The sequence below is a fragment of the Cherax quadricarinatus genome, chromosome 59 (assembly GCF_038502225.1).
Source record: "Cherax quadricarinatus isolate ZL_2023a chromosome 59, ASM3850222v1, whole genome shotgun sequence".
Lineage (NCBI taxonomy): Eukaryota > Metazoa > Arthropoda > Malacostraca > Decapoda > Parastacidae > Cherax > Cherax quadricarinatus.
In genome coordinates this window covers 8,337,814-8,359,224 of record NC_091350.1, presented here as the reverse complement: position 1 = coordinate 8,359,224, position 21,411 = coordinate 8,337,814, and the positions used below count along the sequence as shown (strand labels likewise).

The following is a 21,411-nucleotide window of genomic DNA, read 5'->3' as shown; positions in this document are numbered from 1 at the left end:
AGCCTCCGCGGTAACATTCAAGCATACACTCGGAATATTTCGTATTATTACAGTGTTTTCGGTGCTGTTTCTGGAAAATAAGTGACCATGGGCCCCAAGAAAGCTTCTAGTGCCAACCCTGTGGTAAAAAGGGTGAGAATTAGTATGGAAATTAAGAAAGATTTTGAAGGGTTTGGGGCTAACCCTGAGAAGCCTATGCCAGTTGTGGAATCCATTGTGCCTACTTCAAAAATTAAGGAAATGTGTGCACAGTGGGTTGAACTGCAAACCTTTATGGATGAAAATCACCCTGACACAGCTGTTGCAAGCCGTGCTGGTGACTATTTCAATGACAATGTTATGGCCCATTTTAGGAAAGTCTTGAAGGAACGGGAGGTACAGAGCTCTATGGACAGATTTGTTGTGCGACAGAGGTCCAGTGACTCTCAAGCTGGTCCTAGTGGCATTAAAAGAAGGGAAGTAACCCCAGAAAAGGACTTGCTACCTCAAGTCCTAATGGAAGGGGATTCCCCTTCTAAACAGTAAGAAGATAATGCTCTCCCCTCCTCCCATCCCATCAATCATCACCAGATCTTCAATAAAAGTAAGTGTCATGTAATTGTGCATGCCTTTTTCAGTTTGTGTGTACTAAAATTAAAATTTTTTTGTGGTAAAAAAATTTTTTTTTCATACTTTTGGGTGTCTTGCACGGATTAATTTTATTTCCATTATTTCTTATGGGGAAAATTAATTCGCATAGCGAACATTTCGCATAACGACCAGCCCTCTTGCACGGATTAAGTTCGCTATGCGGGGGTCCACTGTAATCACTTGCTTGGGCGTTTGTACCTGGGATTTTACTGGCGAGATTTGATCCAATGGTTGAGAAGAAGTCTTTTATCTTGTTAACTGTATCAATAGGCTGTAGTGTGTTTCATTCGGTTTAGTTAGGACAATATCCCTAGTTCTTTTTAGTTTGTGGATGCCCAGAATCTGAGAGAGTGTTTTCCAGGTCTTTTTTATATCCTCTTGTTTTGGTGAATCTGCTGGAATGGTACAATTGCTTGGCCTTTCTTATTAGTTTGGTGAGAACTGATGCATAGTGTTTAATAATATCTTTGTGTATTAATCCCTGTCTATATTGCTTTTCATGCAAACAATCGCAGACAGGCAATTTTAACTATGCAAGACAAGCCATGGGGAGGGGGGGGGGGTATCTGTAGCTCAAGTACTTTCATACTTCTCAGTGAATCATCAGGAGCTGTGCAAGACACCCAAAAGTATGAAAAAAAATTTTTTACCACATGAAATATACATTTTCCTACACACAAAGAGAAGGATACATGCACAATAGTATAGTACATGCACAGTATATATTGTGCATGTACTACTCTACTAAATGAAGAATAAATGACACTTACCTTTATTGAAGATGCAGCAATGACTGATGAGACACTGTGTCCTGGGAGTGCCTTTTCCTCCTGCGTACTGTAGGTCCTGTTTGGCATTTTCTTCCAGAACAGGCCTTATCACACTGTGTATGCCACTACGATTCTTAAATCTCTCAAACCAACCTTTGCTGGCTTTAAATTCACCAATATGAGCACTAGTTCCAGGTATTTTTCCCTGTTCACCTGGGTGTTAGTCGACTGGTGTGGGTTGCATCCTGGGAGACAAGATTAAGGACCCCAATGGAAATAAGTTAGACAGTCTTCGATGACACTGACTTTTTTGGGTTATCCTGGGTGGCTAACCCTCTGGGGTTAATTGTTTCTTGGTATTCTCAATAAGCCACACCAACAACAGTGATACAGCAGCAACAGCAGCAGCTGACAGTGCTACAGCAGCAGCAGCAGCTAACAGTGCAGCAGCAGCAGCAGCAGCAGCAGCAGCTGACAGTGCTACAGCAGCAGCAGCAGCTGACAGTGCAGCAGCAGCAGCAGCAGCTGACAGTGCAGCAGCAGCAGCTGACAGTGCTACAGCAGCAGCAGACAATGCTACAGCAGCAGCAGACGGTACTACAACAGCAGGAGCAGCAGCAGCTGACGGTGGTACAGCAGCAGCAGCAGCTGATGGTGCTACAGCAGCAGCAGCTGACAGTGCAGCAGCAGCAGCTGACAGTGCTACAGCAGCAGCAGACGATGCTACAGCAGCAGCAGACGATGCTACAGCAGCAGCAGACGGTACTACAGCAGCAGCAGCAGCAGCAGACGGTACTACAGCAGCAGCAGCAGCTGACGGTGCTACAGCAGCAGCAGCAGCTGACGGTGCTACAGCAGCAGCAGCAGCTGATGGTGCTACAGCAGCAGCAGCAGCTGACAGTGCAGCAGCAGCAGCAGCAGCAGCAGCAGCAGCTGACGGTGGTACAGCAGCAGCAGCAGCTGACGGTGCTACAGCAGCAGCAGCAGCTGACAGTGCTACAGCAGCAGCAGCATCAGCAGTTGACCATGGTACCACAGTATTTCGATAATATTTCTCACCCTTTTTACCACAGGGTTGGCACTAGAAGCTTTCTTGGGGCCCATGGTCACTTATTTTGCAGATAAAATCACCAAAAACACTGTAATAATACGAAATGTTACGATTGTATGCTTGGATGTTACCACGGAGGCTGGCTTGTAAACAGTGCCACTGGCGGAACATGTGAGGCTGGCTCAGGCCGCACATTAGACGCGTCTCGGACGAATAGTGTTGAGCGGGTTTTTTAGCGGTAAGCGAGGCAAAATCTTAGCGATAAAATGTATCGGTATGCGGATTTAACGTTATGTGATGCCAACGGTATGCAGGGGTCCACTGTAGTTGGTATGAGAAGTGTGTTGTTCATATTGTTGATGAAATCAGTTACAGGCTGGTCATCTGTTAAGCCAAGGCTGATGGTGAAGTCTCTGGCTCAGAGAAGGTGGTGCTTGTTCATTTGGTTGTTTGTTATTAGTGTCTTTAATTTATCGCTAAAATTTGGGATGTTTTGTATGAGGCATCCAATAAATGGCACCAATTGTTATTGGAGTCTTTAAAGTTTTTTACAGTAAAATTTGCAAAAATATATTCTCCATATTCATCACTGTAGCAAGTGGTGTTATAACAAGATAGTTCATTAGAGTAATAGATTGCAGTACCACCCCGAACTTGGTATGGTCTGCAGTTGTGGATTGCTGTGTATCTTGGTAGTGAGTAGATATCTATTGTGTCCTGCTAATAAACATTTAATATGAAAGAGTTAAAAGTACAGTAATTGTATTTACTTTTTGTGGGGGATAAATGAGGTTTTTTTTTAGCTTTGACAAAAATGAACAGTACTCTGTTCAGCAGATTTGTCCATTATTTACTATAACAATACTAGATAGTTTTGGAAAGTGGACCGTCTGTCATTTCCAAAAGTTGTTTATAGAATGGATTTTGTCTGTTATTTCCAAAACCTGTTAAATCAGGGTTTTACTGTATCATTTTTGCATACATTATCTTGTTTTGTGTAGTATATTCTCCATTTTTTTGCATATCCTGTTTTTTGTACAGTGCAGTATATAATAATGTTTTTTGTATATCATCCTGTATTATTCTGTATAGCATTACTCTTGTTTATATAATTATACAGTATTTTTAGTATTCTTACAATTTTGCTGCTTAAAATTACAATTAGCATATTTTACAGTTCTTTCTTTCTTTCAACAAACTGTTACTAGCCCCTTGCTCCCGGCATTTTAGCCGCCTCCTACTACGACACGCTTAGTTTACGGAGGAAGAATTCTTATTTTACAGTTATATACATGTATACTCTTTAAACATACCAGCCATCTTCCACCAAATAAAAGTTTTTCTTCTTTTTGCATTTAATAATTTATACAGGAAAAGGGGTTGGTAGCCCCTCGTTTGTTCCTGGCATTTTAGTAACCTTTTACGACATAAATGGCTTACTGAGGAAAGATTCTTTTTCCACTTCCCCCATGGATATGAAAAGAAATAAAAACAAGAACTATTAAAAAATAGAAGAAAACTCACATGGGTGTGTATACATATATGTGTACATGCATGTGTAGTGTGACCTGAGTACGTATAAGTTAAAGTAGCAAGATGTACTTGCTATCTTGTGCATTTATGAGACAGAAAGAAATGCTACCAGAACTCCTACCACTGTGTAAAACAATTTATGGTTATATACTGTATTATCATTAACCCTTTGAGGGTTTCGGACGTACTAGTATGGCTTACGACCCAGGGTTTTTGACGTACTAGTACGCCTAAATTCTAGCGCCCTCAAATCTAGTGGGAGAAAGCTGGTAGGCCTCCATATGAAAGAATGGGTCTATGTGGTCAGTGTGCACGGTATAAAAAAAATCCTGCAGCACACAGTGCATAATGAGAAAAAAAAAAAAACTTTGACCGTTTTTTTGGAATAAAACAGCGACTTTGCACTGTATTTTCGTATGGTATTTATTGTTGTATTCTAATTTTCTTGGTCTCATTTTATAGAATGGAAGGCCTGTCATAGAAATTGAGATGATTTTGACTGGTTTTACAATGAAAAGTACCTTGAAATTGAGCTCAAAGTAGCAGAAATGTTCGATTTTTACCAAAGTTCAAAAGTAAACAAATCATGCCAAGCATCCAATACACGTCAACTGGTGAGTCTAATATTCTTTTGCAAGTGTGCCAATATGATTCATACCATTTTTTACACTAATGTAGTAGTCTGCATAACAGTAAATCTTCTATTTTTTGTGAGAATAAAAATTCAAAGTGGAAAGCAAAAGAATGTAAGAGGGGCCTTGAGACGTGACTAATGAACAGAGGAAATGTCATTTTAGTGCCAGGAATGTATTTCTTGTTTGTTCTGGACCCTATTCGGAAATTGGCATCTTTTGAAATTTGTGTGAAATTCGCAAAATTGCTAAATTCTGACCACTGTGCTGGATAGTTGAAATTGGTAAACGGGTGGTTTCGTGCACTCATTCAATAGAAAAAATGGAGTTCTAGCGAAATATTCATGTTTTTTGTCGACTAGTACAGTGTAACTGGCCGAAAATGGGGCTCAGAGTGGGCAAAATCGCCGATCTGTAAACATCGCCGAGACCGCTAACTTCGCGAGAGCATAATTCCGTAAGTTTTCCATCAAATTTCATATTTTTGGTGTCATTATGATAGGGAAAAGATTCTCTATCTTTTCATAAGATTTTTTTTTTTTTTTTTTTTTTTTTTTTTAATTTGGCTGACCCTGAGAACGAGTCTCGGTGAGGGCGTGTCGACCTTCAAAGGGTTAATGGTAGATGGAAACCATTAGACAGCTCTAACTCTTCCTTACTGGTGCATTACAGCCCATGAATGCCAACATTAATTTTGAAGTATAATAATAATCAATTCACTGCAGACCAAATCTGTATACAGCTAACCAAACAAAACTAGTTTTAGCAAACACCAAGAACTTCTCAGGATTTAACTGCATTGCCAGATTTCTAAGTAAACACTACAGTGACATCAGTGAACTCCTAGAGTCACTAAAACCAGTCTGCTGCTAACTAATTATTCTTAGAGAAACCTGCCTAAATAAAATTAAAATTTTTGACACTAGCTGTCTCCCACTGAGGTAGGGTGGGGTGAAAAAGAGACATAATAAATTACCTAGGTACACAGCCAAATATAACTGCAGAACTGATCAAAAGGGAAGTGGAACTACAAATCCATTACATTAACCCTTTCAGGGTTAATGTAATGGATCTACGGTTTGGACCCTTTGAGAGTCCAAACCCTAGATCTACGCCATGAGCTCAGCTCACTCTGATGAGCTGTGAGCGGTAAATTTGGGCCTAGATGTGGTATGTGTGCACCACATAAAACAAATCCTGCAGCACACAGTGCATAATAGAAAAAAAATTGAGATTGTAATTTTCAATTAAAACCGAATTTGCAGTGTTTTTTCGTATGTTTTTTATAGTTGTATTTGCAATTTCTTGGTCTCATTTGATAGAATGGAAGATATATTACAGAGATAGAGATGATATTGATTGGTTTTAGTACTGGAAATGGCTTGAAACTGAGCTCAAAGTAGCGGAAAGTTAAATTTTTGTCGATGTTCAAGAGTAAACAAATGACCTCACATGTTTAATACATGCCAGCTGGTCTAATATACGTTCACAAATGTGGTGATATTATTTATACAATTATTACAATATTGCATAACAGTAAATCTTCCATTTTTTTGGTTTGAATAAAAATTCATTATGTGAATAAAAAATCAAAATGGAATTCATTTGTAAAGCCTGAAAACATAACTAATGAACAGAGGAAATGTTAGTTTAGTGCCAGGAATGCCTGCATTGTTTATTCTGGACCCTATTTTGAAATTGGAATATTTTGAACTTTGCGTTAAATTGACCAAATTACCAATTTCCGATCACTTTATTTTGTAGTTGAAACAGTTGACTTGGTGATTTCTTGTGCTCAATCGATAGAATAGAAGTAATATTAGTGAAATAGCTAAGAATTTGGTTGACTGGAATAATGTTATTGGCCTAAAATGGGAGTCAAAGTCTGCAAAATCGCCGATGCATAAATACCGCTGACACATCAAAATTTGCGAGAGCATAATTTCATCAATTTTTCCATCAAATTTCGTATTTTTTGTTTTATTACCTTCAGAGAAAGATTCCCTACCGTTTCATAAGAATTTTTTTTTTTTTTTTTTAAATTCTTGGACCCTGGTGCACACTTTGAAATTTGGCCTCTGGACCCTGAAAGGATTAGTGAGATAAAATATATTAAGTTATCATGTACCGGAGACAAAATGGAGATACATATATGCATAATATACAACCAAAAACTTAACATAAAAAACTGTTCAAAATTTGAGCTATGTACAGATCACCACATACACTGTACCAAAATGTCCAACTTTGGTGATAATTCTAGAGACCTGTGGTAACCATGGACTATATAAGCATCATTTGATGTTGCTGGAGACTTCAACATCAGCCTCATTCAGTCAGACCTACAAGTAGCAGGTTTCCCAAACGGCATGTATAGTTGCTTACTAATACCATTAATAATGAAACCTAGAGATTTACTGAAAGAACTTCAACATCACTTTATCGTATCTGGACACACACAATAACTCCTATAAAAGCATGCAATATTACTGACAGTACAACTGATCTTTACCTCCACCTTCCTAATTGTCAGCTACCATTAAATACTACATAGTTATTTCTCATTGCTGGATATTACAATTAGAATTACATTTAATGTGTTTTTTAAATACCTTATAAATAATATTAGTTTTTAAAAGTACAGTGGACCCCCGCTTAACGATCACCTCCCAATGCGACCAATTATGTAAGTGTATTTATGTAAGTGCATTTGTACGTATATGTTTGGGGGTCTGAAATGGACTAATCTACTTCACAATATTCCTTATGGGAACAAATTCGGTCAGTACTTGCACCTGAACATACTTCTGGAATGAAAAAATATCGTTAAATGGGGGTCCACTGTACTTTATTACAAATTTAGGTTACATTATTTCATAAATTTTGAGAAGCCCATAGTTATGCAGAGCATTTTAACCACATTAAACCTTCATTCAAATCTTTCATAAAACTATATGAAACATTGCCTCAAGATTGTGTTTAAGTATCTTTATCCCTCATCTTAGATTGGCTGGATTGAAACCAATCTGATCCTCCTTTAGATGCTTATGTCTCCACCAATACCCAAACAAATGCAATATAAAAATATATACGGTAATATATTTCTAAAATACCTACCAGTAACTTTGTTATTAATATAATCTTTTATTGCTGTGATGTGTTAAATTTAATTTACTTTTTAATTGCTTTACTGTGTTACATCCAAAGTCTTGTTTTAAAGCAGTACTATTTGCACCAGGTTTATCCTGCAATGCTGTATTACCATTTTTTGCTTTCTTAAATACATGGCATTTGAAATTGATTTTACCTTGCTTTATATTTTGTTGTCCGTTTTGTTGCTTATTGCTTTTCTCATTCCAAATGAAAAAAAAGTACAGTCTAATACTGTACCAAAATATCCTATTGTGTAAATTTTTTTTCATTCATGTGCTAGATAGATTAGTCAACCTTTAAGCCAGAAAAATCATAATACTGTATTCATATTTCCTTAAAATAATACTTTGTGATATACCACAGACTGTGGTCCATGAGGGTGGTTTGGTGCCAAAGAGCATGTACCAGCCAGGAGAGGATGTAGATGGAACTAGGCAGCACATCCCACTGTCCGACCAGTGCATGTATCACTCTGTCTCTCTGGGCCGCAGTCAGGTATGTTCATTTATTTACTCGTGTCTAGTATAGTACAATACCTAGAATGACTTTATTAATTAAGGAAACTGTTGTGAAGCAAGCTGCAAGTTTGCATAAATTTCTCTGGAGCATATAAACTCAGGGGGTTTAACTGTGGTTTTCTTTCTTAGAAGAATTTATGGAAGCAAGTTTACAGTTCACCAAAGTGTAAGTTAAGGTCCTTTTAATAAGTTTTTTGCAGTCTCTCCACTCTAAGTTACACCTCTTCAGTTGCAGCTCATCATGTTATCCATCCTCTTGATACCAACTTGCAATTTGCCAAACTAATACACTTCAGAGTAATCTAGTTCCTGCTTATTCTGCTGTCACTGGTGCTGTCAGTGTGTACTCCATTCCTGCTCCTCCCACCACCTCCAGTATTTTAATGAAACTGCACTTTTTTCTGATGGACTTAACCTTTGGAGTGGCTGTCATGTTGATCTACGTTATTGATGCCAGGGTTCGTCACGTGTACATCTTGAGCACAGCTTCCTCAGATAAGCTGCGAGCCATAAATTTTGGCCTAGATACAAGAGAATGGGTCTGAGATGACTTTGGTTGCTTTGAAGACCAGAAGAAACTTGAAATTGAGTTTAAAGTAGCAGAATTTTTATATTTTTGCCAATTTTCCTAGGGATGGTTTAGGCCCTATTATACCCCCATTCTGTTTTATTAGGTTTTAATAGGTCTGATTCAATTATTGGGATGCTGTAGACCATAACTAGTCATTTCTTGTTATATTTTTTATCCAAGAAATAAGGTAAATTTTTATTTATTGTTTGATTATGAATTAAAAATGCAGGGTAAGTGTAATATATATAGGAGAGACCTGGGGACATGAGTAATGAACAGAGGAAATGTTTTAATGCCAGGAATATCTACATTGTTTATTTTACTCTATTTTTAATTTGAAATTTTTTGTATTGTGTAAAATTGGCCAAATTATTGACTACTGTGCACTTTATATTATTATTATTTATTAAGACATCGGCTGTTTCCCACCGTTTCCCACCAAGGTAGGATGGCCCAAAAAAGAAAAACTTTCATCATCATTCGCTCCATCACTGTCTTGCCAAAGATGCACTTACACTATAGTTATAAAACTGCAACATTAACACCCCTCCTTCAGAGTGCAGACACTGTACTTCCCATCTCCAGGACTCAAGTCCGGTCTTCCGGTTTCCCTGAATCCCTTCATAAATATTACCCTGCTCACACTCCAACAACACCTCAAGTCCTAAAAACCATTTCTCTCCATTAGCTCCTATCTAACATGCTCATGGATGCTTGCTGGAAGTCCAAGCCCCTCACACACAAAACCCCCTTTACTCCCTTCCTCCAACCTTTCCTAGGCCGACCTCTACCCTGCCTTCCCTCCACTACAGATTTATGTTCTCAAAGTCATTCTACTTTGTTCCTTCCCCTCTACATGTCCGAACCACTTCAACAACCCCTCCTCAGCCCTCTGGATAATAGTTTTGGTAATCCCACACCTCCTCCTAATTTCCAAACTATGAAGTCTCTGCATTATATTCACACCACACATTGCCCTCAGACATGGCATCTCCACTGCCTCCAGCCTTCTCCTTGTTGCAATATTCATCACCCATGCTTCACACCTATATAAGAATGTTGGTATAACTATACTCTCATACATTCCCCTCTTTACTTCCATGGACAAAGTTCTTTGTCTCCACAGATTCCTCAGTGCACCACTCGCCTTTTTCCCCTTGCCAATTCTAAGAGTCACTTCATCTTTCATAGACTCACCTGCTGACATGTCCACTCCTAAATATCTGAATACATTTACCTCCTCTATACTCTCTCCCTCTAATCTGATATCCAATCTTTCGTCACCTAATTTTTTTGTTATCCTCATCACTTAATTTTCTTCTTTTACATACCCTACTAAACCCATCCACTAACCTCTGCAATTTCTCTTTAGAATCTCCCAAAAGGAGAGTGTCATCAGCAAAGAGCACTGTTACAACTCCCACTTTGTGTTAGATTCTTTATCTTTTAACCCCACACCTCTTGCCAACACCTGAGCATTCACTTCTCTTACAACCCCGTCTAAAAATACAGTGGTCCCTCAATAATCGTCCGGCCTGAAAGTCGTCCATTTCGGAAATTGTCGCGTTATTTTGTCTGAACATAGGCTCGCAAATGGTCTGTTAACTCACTAATTGTCTTTCGTCCTGGACGCGTACTCACGGCTCTGAGCCGCCTCGGCCTCCCTTCCCAACCAGTGTGCCATTGTTTACCAGTGAGCGACGGTCCCCTCACGTGTTCATACGAAATATTTCATAATATACCATTCATTTTAGTGCTTGCAAGTGCTCCAAAGAAAGCTCCTAGTGCCAAGCCTTTGGTAAAGAAGGTGAGAAATATGATTGAATTTAAGAAAAACATCATTGAACAATATGAAAGTGGCGTACGTGTGGGCGAACTGGCCAGGATGTATAACAAATCCCGTACAACCATATCTTCCATCATAGCCAAGAAAAAGGAAATCAAGGAAGCTCTTGTTGCAAAGGGGGTAAATATGCTGACAAAAATGAGATCACCAGTACTCGAAGATGTTGAGAAGTTATTATTGGTGTGGATAAACGAGAAACAATTAGCAGGAGATAGTCTTATAACGTCGATTATTTGTGAAAAGGCTAGGCAGTTGCATGACGATATGGTAAAGAAATTGCCTGCAACTAGTGATGATGTGAGTGAATTTAAGGCCAGCAAAGGCTGGTTTGAGAGATTTAAGAAGCGTGCTGGCATACACAGTGTGATAAGGCATGGTGAGACTGCCAGTTCGATCCAAAAAACGGCTGAAAAATATGCACAGGAATTCAAGGGGTACATAGAGGCTGAAGGTCTGAAACCTGAACAAGTGTTCAATTGTGACGAAACAGGCCTTTTTTGGAAGAAAATGCCAAAGAGGACCTACATTACTCAGGAAGAAAAGGCACTTCCAGGACACAAGCCTATGAAAGACAGGCTGACGCTCATGTACTGTGCTAATGCTAGTGGGGATTTCAAAGTGAAGCCGTTACTAGTAACCCCCGCATACCGTTGGCATCACATAACGTTAAATCCTCATACCGATACATTTTATCGCTAAGATTTTGCCTCGCATACCACTAAAAAACCCGCTCAACGCTATTCGTCCGAGACGCGTCTAATGTGCGGCCTGAGCCAGCCTCACATGTTCCGCCGGTGGCATTGTTTACAAGCCAGCCTCTGCGGTAACATCCAAGTATACAATCGGAACATTTCATATTATTACAGTGTTTTTGGTGATTTTATCTGCAAAATAAGTGACCATGGGCCCCAAGAAAGCTTCTAGTGCCAACCCTGTGGTAAAAAGGGTGAGAAATATTATCGAAATACTGTGGTACCATGGTCAACTGCTGATGCTGATGCTGCTGTAGCACTGTCAGCTGCTGCTGCTGCTGCACTGTCAGCTGCTGCTGCTGCTGCACTGTCAGCTGCTGCTGCTGCTGCACTGTCAGCTGCTGCTACTGCTGTAGTACCATCTACTGCTGCTGTAGCACTGTCAGCTGCTGCTGCTGCTGTAGCACTGTCAGCTGCTGCTGCTGCTGCACTGTCAGCTGCTGCTGCTGTAGCACCATCAGCTGCTGCTGCTGCTGTATCACCGTCAGCTACTGCTGTAGTACCATCTGCTGCTGCTGTAGCACCGTCTGCTGCTGCTGTAGCACTGTCTGCTGCTGCTGTAGCACTGTCAGCTGCTGCTGTAGCACTGTCAGCTGCTGCTGCTGCTGCTGCTGTAGCACTGTCAGCTGCTGCTGCTGCTGCTGCTGTAGCACTGTCAGCTGCTGCTGTTGCTGCTGCTGTAGCACTGTCAGCTGCTGCTGCTGCTGCTGCTGTAGCACTGTCAGCTCCTGCTGCTGCTGCTGTAGCACCGTTGTTGGTGTGGCTTATTGAGAATACCAAGAAACAATTAACCCCAGATGGTTAGCCACCCAGGATAACCCAAAAAAGTCAGTGTCATCGAAGACTATCTAACTTATTTCCATTGGGGTCCTTAATCTTGTCTCCCAGGATGCAACCCACACCAGTCGACTAACACCCAGGTGAACAGGGAAAAATTCCTGGAACTAGTGCTCATATTGGTGAATTTAAAGCCAGCAAAGGTTGGTTTGAGAGATTTAAGAATTGTAGTGGCATACACAGTGTGATAAGGCCTGTTCTGGAAGAAAATGCCAAACAGAACCTACAGTACTCAGGAGGAAAAGGCACTCCCAGGACACAGTGTCTCATCAGTCATTGCTGCATCTTCAATAAAGGTAAGTGTCATTTATTCTTCATTTAGTAGAGTAGTACATGCACAATATATATTGTGCATGTACTACTCTCCTATTGTGCATGTATCCTTCTCTTTGTGTGTAGGAAAATGTATATTTCATATGGTAAAATTTTTTTTTCATACTTTTGGGTGTCTTGCACGGATTAATTTGATTTCCATTATTTCTTATGGGGAAAATTCATTCGCATAACAATAATTTCGCATAACAATGAGCTCTCAGGAACGGATTAATATCATTATGCGGGGGTCCACTGTATACCATTCTGAAAATCCCAGTGTTCAAGAAAAACCATGTTATGAAGGGTAAATTGTGTGTGTTTTGGAGATCTAATAATAAGGCATGGGTCACGAGGGAAATTTTCGTCGAGTGGTTCAATGAAGTGTTTGGCCCTAGTGTGAAGAATTACCTCCTGGAAAAGAAATTGGATCGCAAGTGCCTCCTAGTAATGGACAATGCACCTGCTCATCCTCCAAACTTGGATGACCTAATTCTGAAGGAGTTTGGGTTCATCACAGTTAAGTTCTTGCCCCCGAATACCACTCCTCTCCTCCAGCCCATGGACCAGCAGGTCATTTTAAAGTTTAAAAAACTCAACACCAAAGCAATGTTTGAAAGGTGCTTTAATGTGACCTCAGACACTCGCTTGACCCTAAGAGATTTTTGGAAAGAACACTTCAGTATTCTCCATTGCATAAGCCTTACAGGTAAGGCTTGGGAGGGAGTGACTACCAGGACTTTGAACTCTGCTTGGAGAAACTTGTGGCCAGATTGTGCCCACAGGAGGGATTTTGAAGGGTTTGAGGCAGCCCCTGATGAGCCTGTGTCAGTTGTGAACTCTATTGTGGCACTGGGGAGTTCCATGGGGTTGGATGTGAGTTTGGAGGATGTGGAAGAGTTGGTGGAGGACCACAATGAAGAGCTAACCACTGAGGAGCTGCAAGAGCTTCAGCAGGAACAGCAACAGATTGCAGCTCAGAATCTTGCTACAGAGGAGGAGGAAGAGAGATGGAGGAAGGTGCCTTCTTCAGAATTTAAGGAGATTTTTGAAATGTGGGGTAGGATGGAAAGATTTATGGAGAAACATCACCCTAAGAAGGATGTTGCAAACCATATCGGCAAGACTCAAGAAATCGTAATGACACGATTGCAAATAAACCATACCCCCGGCCGGGATTGAACCCGCGGTCATAGAGTCTCAAAACTCCAGCCCGTCGCGTTAGCCACTAGACCAGCTAGCCACAATAAGATTCATCCAACTAGGTATATTTCTACACCATAGGAAAGTTAGCACAGGCACCTCTGTGACCACAAATGCAAGTTTTTACAGACGAATCTCCAGCTAGCGTGGCCATGACGAACTCTAGCTCAAGTCCCTTCACTGCCGTCAACATGACTCAAGAAATCGTAATGACACGATTGCAAATAAACCATACCCCCGGCCGGGATTGAACCCGCGGTCATAGAGTCTCAAAACTCCAGCCCGTCGCGTTAGCCACTAGACCAGCTAGCCACAATAAGATTCATCCAACTAGGTATATTTCTACACCATAGGAAAGTTAGCACAGGCTAACTTGCATTTGTGGTCACAGAGGTGCCTGTGCTAACTTTCCTATGGTGTAGAAATATACCTAGTTGGATGAATCTTATTGTGGCTAGCTGGTCTAGTGGCTAACGCGACGGGCTGGAGTTTTGAGACTCTATGACCGTGGGTTCAATCCCGGCCGGGGGTATGGTTTATTTGCAATCGTGTCATTACGATTTCTTGAGTCATGTTGACGGCAGTGAAGGGACTTGAGCTAGAGTTCGTCACGGCCACGCTAGCTGGAGATTTGTCTGTAAAAACTTGCATTTGTGGTCACAGAGGTGCCTGTGCTAACTTTCCTATGGTGTAGAAATATACCTAGTTGGATGAATCTTATTGTGGCTAGCTGGTCTAGTGGCTAACGCGATGGGCTGGAGTTTTGAGACTCTATGACCGCGGGTTCAATCCCGGCCGGGGGTATGGTTCATATCGGCAACTTGTACAGTGACAGAGTCTTGGCCCATTTTAGGGAAGTTTTAAAGAGACGCCAGAAACAGAGCTCTCTGGACACTTTTTTTGCGAGACAAGACTCCAGTGACTCTCAAGCTGGTCCTAATGGCATTAAGAAACAGAGAAGAGAAGTAACCCCAGAAAAGGACTTGGTACCTGAGGTGTTGATGGAAGGGGATTCCCCTTCCAAACAGTAACTAATCCAATCTCTCTCCTCCTCCAGTCTTCCATACACTAAGAAGAATTGCCAATAAAGGTAAGTGTTATGCTGTTAATGTTTCATTCATCATGTCCCATTGTATTGTTTATGTACTACATCTATATTTCATGTAAAAAAAATTTTTGTTTTAATACTTCTGGGTGTCAGGAATAGATTAATTGTATTTACATTATTTCTTATGGGGAAAATTGATTCGAAAATCGTCTGTTTCGATAACAGTCCCACTTCCAGGAACGGATTAAGGACAATAATTGAAGGACCACTGTATATTGAACAACCATGGTGACATCACACATCCTTGTTTAAAGCCTACTTTTACTGGGAAATATCTCCCTTTCTCCTACATACTCAACCTGAGCCTCACTATCCTCATAAAAACTTTTCACCACTTTCAATAACCTACCTCCTTTTCCATACATTTGCAACATCTGCCACATTCCCTCCCTATCCACCCTGTGATATGCCTTTTCCAAATCCATAACTGCCACAAAAACCTCTTTACCCTTATCTAAATACTGTTTACCTATATGTTTCTCTGTGAACACTTGGTCTACACACCCCCTACCCTTCTTAAAGCCTCCTTGTTCATCTGCTATCCTACTCTCCGTCTTACTCTTAATTCTTTCAATAATAACTCTACCATACACTTTACCAGGTTTACTCAACAGACTTATTCCCCTATAATTTTTGCATTCTTTTATCCCCTTTGCCTTTATACAAAGGAACTATGCATACTCCCTGCAAATCCCTAGGTACCTAACCCTCTTCCATACAGTTATTAAATAATAGCACCAACCACTCCAGAACTATAACCCCACCTGCTTTTAACATTTCTATCTTTATCCCATCAGTCCCAGCTACCTCACCCCCTTTTATTCTACTCACGCTTCGTGAACTTCCCCCACACTCACAACTCGCTCCTCCTCACTCCTACAAGATGTTATTCCTCCTTGCCCTATACACAAAATCACAGCTTCCCTATCTTCATCAACATTTAGCAGTTCCTCAAAATATTCCCTCCATCTTTCTGATACCTCTAAGTTTCCATTGAATAACTCTCCTCTCCTACTTTTAACTGTCAAATCCATTCATTTCCTAGTCTTCCTCAACTTATTAATCTCATTCCAAAACTTTTTCTTATTTTCAACAAAATTTGTTGATAACATCTCACCCACTCTCTCATTTGCTCTCTTGTTACACTGCTTCACCCCTCTCTTAACCTCTCTTTTCCTCTCCATGTACTCCTCCCTCTTTGCATCACTTCTCATATTCTAACTTTTTCTCTTTACTAATCTCTTTGCATCATCATTCCACCATTCACTCTTCTTCCCTCCTGCACCCACTTTCCTGTAACCACAAACTTCTGCTGAACACACTAACATCTTCAACCCCATTGCCTACTCTCACTAGCCCATCTATCCTCCAATAGTTGTTTATATCTTCCATAACTTTATATATTAGTTCTAATAGTTCAGTGGCAGACTACATCTTGTTGAATCAGTTCTTATATACAAGATTTCTAACATTAATTCTGGTTCTATTTGTGAATTGTTCTGGTCGCTGTATTGACTTATTCTTCAAGTTGAAACCTTAGTTTTTGCTTAAAAATTTTGTTTAACCACTTAACTGTCCAAACGTAGATCTACATTCTCTTGCCCAGCACTCTGTATATCTTGAAAAAAAAAAATTAATTAACGAGTGCAATTTTTTGTGTGTAATAAGACCATTAAAAAAATTAGGGTCATTACTTACCAAAATATAAGGCTGCTAAGTTGGCACTGAATGCTCACCTGACGGCTGTTAACATGGACTCCTGCTGCTTGCAGAAATGTTGCTGATATACCTTTTTTTATTTGTATAATTTTTATGTTCTGATAATTACAATTTGTAGTAGTACTTGTGATTTCATAGCCAATCTTTGCTCTGACACAAATATTAGGTACTGAAATAGTACTCAAATAGTCACAGACACACAGACAGGTGAGCATTTTCACCTGCCTTGGCCACATACTATTGTCTAGAAATATATACAGAGTATTTATAGATTCCAGCAATGTTTTAGACATGCTGGAGTGTTTATGAAACTCCTTGAAGCACGGTGTAAGATGAGTGTCACTCCACTGCTGACAATGCAGCAGTGGAGCGACACTTGATGATCGTGACTTTACAGCCTCTCCTCACTTAACGACTTACTTGTTTACCGATGCCTCAGACTTATGATGGGCTCTCTGATTTCTTCTATTCTGTTTATTTCAACGTACAATACACTACTGTATAAACATTTAAAAATATGCCAGAAATGTTATAAATGATGCAAAGGTGACATTTAAACAATATCAAAGATGGTTGACACACACCCACTACCATTATAGTGTGCTCCTCTCTTAGTGACAAATTCACTTAATGACGTGGTCTTAGGAACGGAACTCTGTCGTTAACCCTTTCTGGGTTGGTGCTGTACTAGTACGGCTTGCATGCCAGGGTTGGTGCCGTACTAGTACGCATAAATTCTAGCGCCTTCAAATCTAGTGAGAGAAAGCTGGTAGGCCTACATATGAAAGAATGGGCCTATGTGGTCAGTGTGCACAGTATAAAAAAAATCCTGCAGCACACAGAGCATAATGAGAAAAAAAAACTCCGACCGTGTTTTTTGTTTAAAACAGCGACTTTGCAGTGTATTTTCGTATACTATTTATGGCTGTATTCTAGTTTTCCTGGTCTCATTTTATAGAATGGAAGACATATTACGGAAAATGAGATGATTTTGATTGGTTTCACAATGAAAAGTACCTTGAAATTGAGCTCAAAATAGCAGAAATGTTCGATTTTTGCCCAAGTTCAAAAGTAAACAAAACATGCCATGTGTCCAATACACATCAACTGGTGAGTCTAATATTCTTTCACAAGTGCGCTGATATTATTTATACCATTTCTACACTTATGCAGTAGTCTGCATAACAGTAAATCTTCTATTTTTTGTGAGAATAAAAATTCAAAGTGGAAAGCAAAAGAAATGTAACAGAGGCCTGGGGGACGTGACTAATGAACAGAGGAAATGTTATTTTAGTGCCAGGAATGTCTGTCTTGTTTATTCTGGACCATATTTGGAAATTGGCATCTTTTGAAATTTGTGTGAAATTGACAAAATTGCCAATTCTGATCACTTTATTGGATAGTTGAAATCAGTAAATGGTTGGTTTCTTGTGCTCATTCAGTAGAAAAATGGAGTTCTAGCGAAATAGTTATGATTTTTGTCGACTGGTACATTGGAATTGGCCGACAGTAGGGCTCAAAGTGAGTGAAATCGCCGATGCGTCAACATCGTTGAGACCGCTAACTTCGTGAGAGCATAATTCCGTAAGTTTTCCATCAAATTTCATACTTTTGGTGTCATTATGATAGGGAAAAGATTCTCTGTCATTCTGTAAGAATTTTTTTTTTTTTGTTTTTTTTCGAAAAATTTCCAACCCTGAGAACAAGTTTAGGAGAGAGCCTGCCGACCCTGAAAGGGTTAAGCGAGGCGAGGCTGTACATATTTGTTTTCACTGTTGCATATAAATATGTCTGTCTATCTGTTTGTCTGTCTAGCTCTGTTTATCTGTGTCTGCTTATCTGTCTTTGTCTGCCTGTGTGTCTGTCTTCCTGTCTCTCTTTCTGTCTCGGAGAGAGAGCCACTCATAAACCAACACATGATGCAGAGTCATCACATCTGATTCCTGAACACATTAAAATGCTTATTACTTGCCAGTCATGTTTATTATGGCTTACATCTACAAGCACAATATAACACGTTGTCTGGATTTTTGGGGGGTTATCCTAGGTAACTTACAAAATGTATGCAAACCTAACTACTCTGTAATCCAGCAAAATCACTAATTTGGCACTCTACAGGTTTCGATGGTGCCGGATTAGTGATGGTCAACTTGTACTATATTCAGACTGTGGTTTTACCATAGGTGTTTAAAATCTCCTTCTACTGTTACCCCTATAACTATCTAAAATCTTGGAACTAACCCTGAACATTGAGCAAAATTTACCTGTGTATGTCATCTCATTAATAGGTAAATAGATACAAAATTGCATATTGTACTATGTATAATTCATTGCTGTAATTTTTACCAGTTTTGTATGTATGTTAATACAGGTGCATGAGGTGGTGTTGCTTGTAGAGGAACCAGGATCTGTCATCTGTTGGGACTTTGATGTTATGAAGAATGATGTGTCATTCTCTGTCTTGCGAACTAAGGTTCCCATAACTCATCGGCCAGAGCCACAGTCACCAACGGGTAAGAACAGTGCATTAGTTTGGAGCAATCACTGAATGAGGAAGAGAACTGGTAAATTTGTTAATAAAATGTAATGCCAACATTGCAATAAATGACTAAGATAATGTTGGCTGTGAAGGTGGAAAAAAAATAATACTGTAATAATAGTAATAATAAGAACATAAGAGCAACCGCCCAGGGAAGTACTGCCATCCTGCCAAGTGAGTGTAAAACAGAAGCCTGTACTTGTTTTACATGATGGTAAGATTGCTGGTGTCTTTTCTCTGTCTCATAAACGTGCAAGATTTCAGGTACGTCTTTTTACTTCTGCTTACACTTAAGTCACTACACATACATGTACAATCATATATATACACACAAATCCCTCTGGGTTTTCTTCTATTTTCTTACTAGTTCTTGTTCTTGTTTATTTCCTCTTCTCTCCATGGGGAAGTGGAACAGAATTTTTCCTCCGTAAGCCATGCGTATTGTAAGAGGCGACTAAAATGCTGGGAGCAAGGGGCTAGTAACCCCTTCCCTGTATAAATTACTAAATTTAAAATGAGAAACTTTTGTTTTTCTTTTTGAGCCACCCTGCTTCGGTGGGATACAGCTGGTTTGTTGAAAGAAAGAAGAAGAAGAAGAACATAAGAAATAAGGAACACTGCAGCAGGCCTACTGGCCCATGCGAGGCACGTCCAATTCTACTGGCTTAAGCCAACGCCCTAACCTAGTCAGGTCTGGTCACATTCACTTAAGGAAGGAGCACTGCATCTGACCTAGTAGCACAAGCTAGTTACGTCCAACTCACATCCACCCACACCCACCAATGTATTTACATAACCTATGTGACATAAAAATAATATGCGATTTTGTTATTCTTGAGTGCCTATTCTTTTAAGAAATTCACAAACACTCACACACCAAGTCATAAATGCAACAACAACAATGAAGAAATACTGAAGGTTATATTCAAGAATGACAGTATAATCATCAGGAATAAAAACCTTAGAAAAGGGATGTGCTTTCAACTGAGATTTGAAAGCAAGCACAAATTCTTTCTGCAGTTGATTTCTTCCCAACAGCACAAGGCTCATTCAGTCTAAAAGGGTCTGCAGTAATTTGCAGAAATATTCCCAATCCAGTGTGAAAGGTACAAGCATGTCATCAAACATGATGTACAGTGGAACCTCCACTAACGAGTTTAATCCGTTTTGTGACCTTGCTCACATCTAAATTTGCTCGCTTGCAGAGTCAATTTTCCTCATTTAAATTAATTGAAATACAATTAATTCATTTCAGTGGAATTCCAGGCACCATAAAATACTTCAATAATTTCCCTAATATCAACTCTACGGCTTATTCATCTATCAAAATAAACAATATTAATAACATAGAAACATGATATATGTACACTAGAATGAATGAAATGTTATGGATATGAGTAGTGTTAGTGGCTGCCATTGCTGTTGGGGCCACAACGGCAGCCATTCCTCCTACTGACTTCATACCTTCCCATGCTTTTATTATAACAGACAATGGAGTGTTTGTAAGGCAAAATCCATTAATCGTTTAATTGCTACACTCTTAATGCTACACCTAGATTGTGTTTATGTATGATTTCCTGCTTTAATTCCATGGAAATCATCCTCTTTTTTCTTCTCAGCACGGTCCTTTGCACTTGCTTTCTTAGGACCCTTGGTTAGAAACAAGAAATTTCACAAAATAACTGCACGAAATGTAAGGAAAACACAATTATTTCCCTCCCTCCGTGAGCGGCAATGTTTTGATACTCATACATACTGGCATCTAGTGGTGGCGATCTGAAACTCACTTATAGTAGTATTATTATTATAATTACATATTATTTATTAGTATGTACATATTCTTATAATAATTTATATATTACGTATATAATTATTAAATTATACATTATTATTTTTTATTTTTTTATTATCACACTGGCCGATTCCCACCAAGGCAGGGTGGCCCGAAAAAGAAAAACTTTCACCATCATTCACTCCATCACTGTCTTGCCAGAAGGGTGCTTTACACTACAATTTTTAAACTGCAACATTAACACCCCTCCTTCAGAGTGCAGGCACTGTACTTCCCATCTCCAGGACACAAGTCCGGCCTGCCGGTTTCCCTGAACCCCTTTATAAATGTTACTTTGCTCACACTCCAACAGCACGTCAAGTATTAAAAACCATTTGTCTCCATTCACTCCTATCAAACACGCTCACACATGCCTGCTGGAAGTCCAAGCCCCTCGCACACAAAA

General features: G+C 39.7%; 1 protein-coding gene across 7 annotated transcripts in view; it reads left to right on the top strand.

Annotated features, from left to right (window-relative positions):
• The window catches only part of retm (real-time), a 287,480-nt gene that overhangs the window by 233,670 nt on the left and 32,399 nt on the right, over positions 1-21,411 (top strand). For all 7 annotated transcript variants that reach the window (XM_053791151.2, XM_053791152.2, XM_053791154.2 and 4 more), the window contains 2 exons: positions 8,133-8,264; positions 19,007-19,148. In XM_053791151.2, the coding sequence (XP_053647126.2) occupies positions 8,133-8,264; positions 19,007-19,148 (274 nt within the window). The remainder of the gene's footprint in view (positions 1-8,132; positions 8,265-19,006; positions 19,149-21,411) is intronic.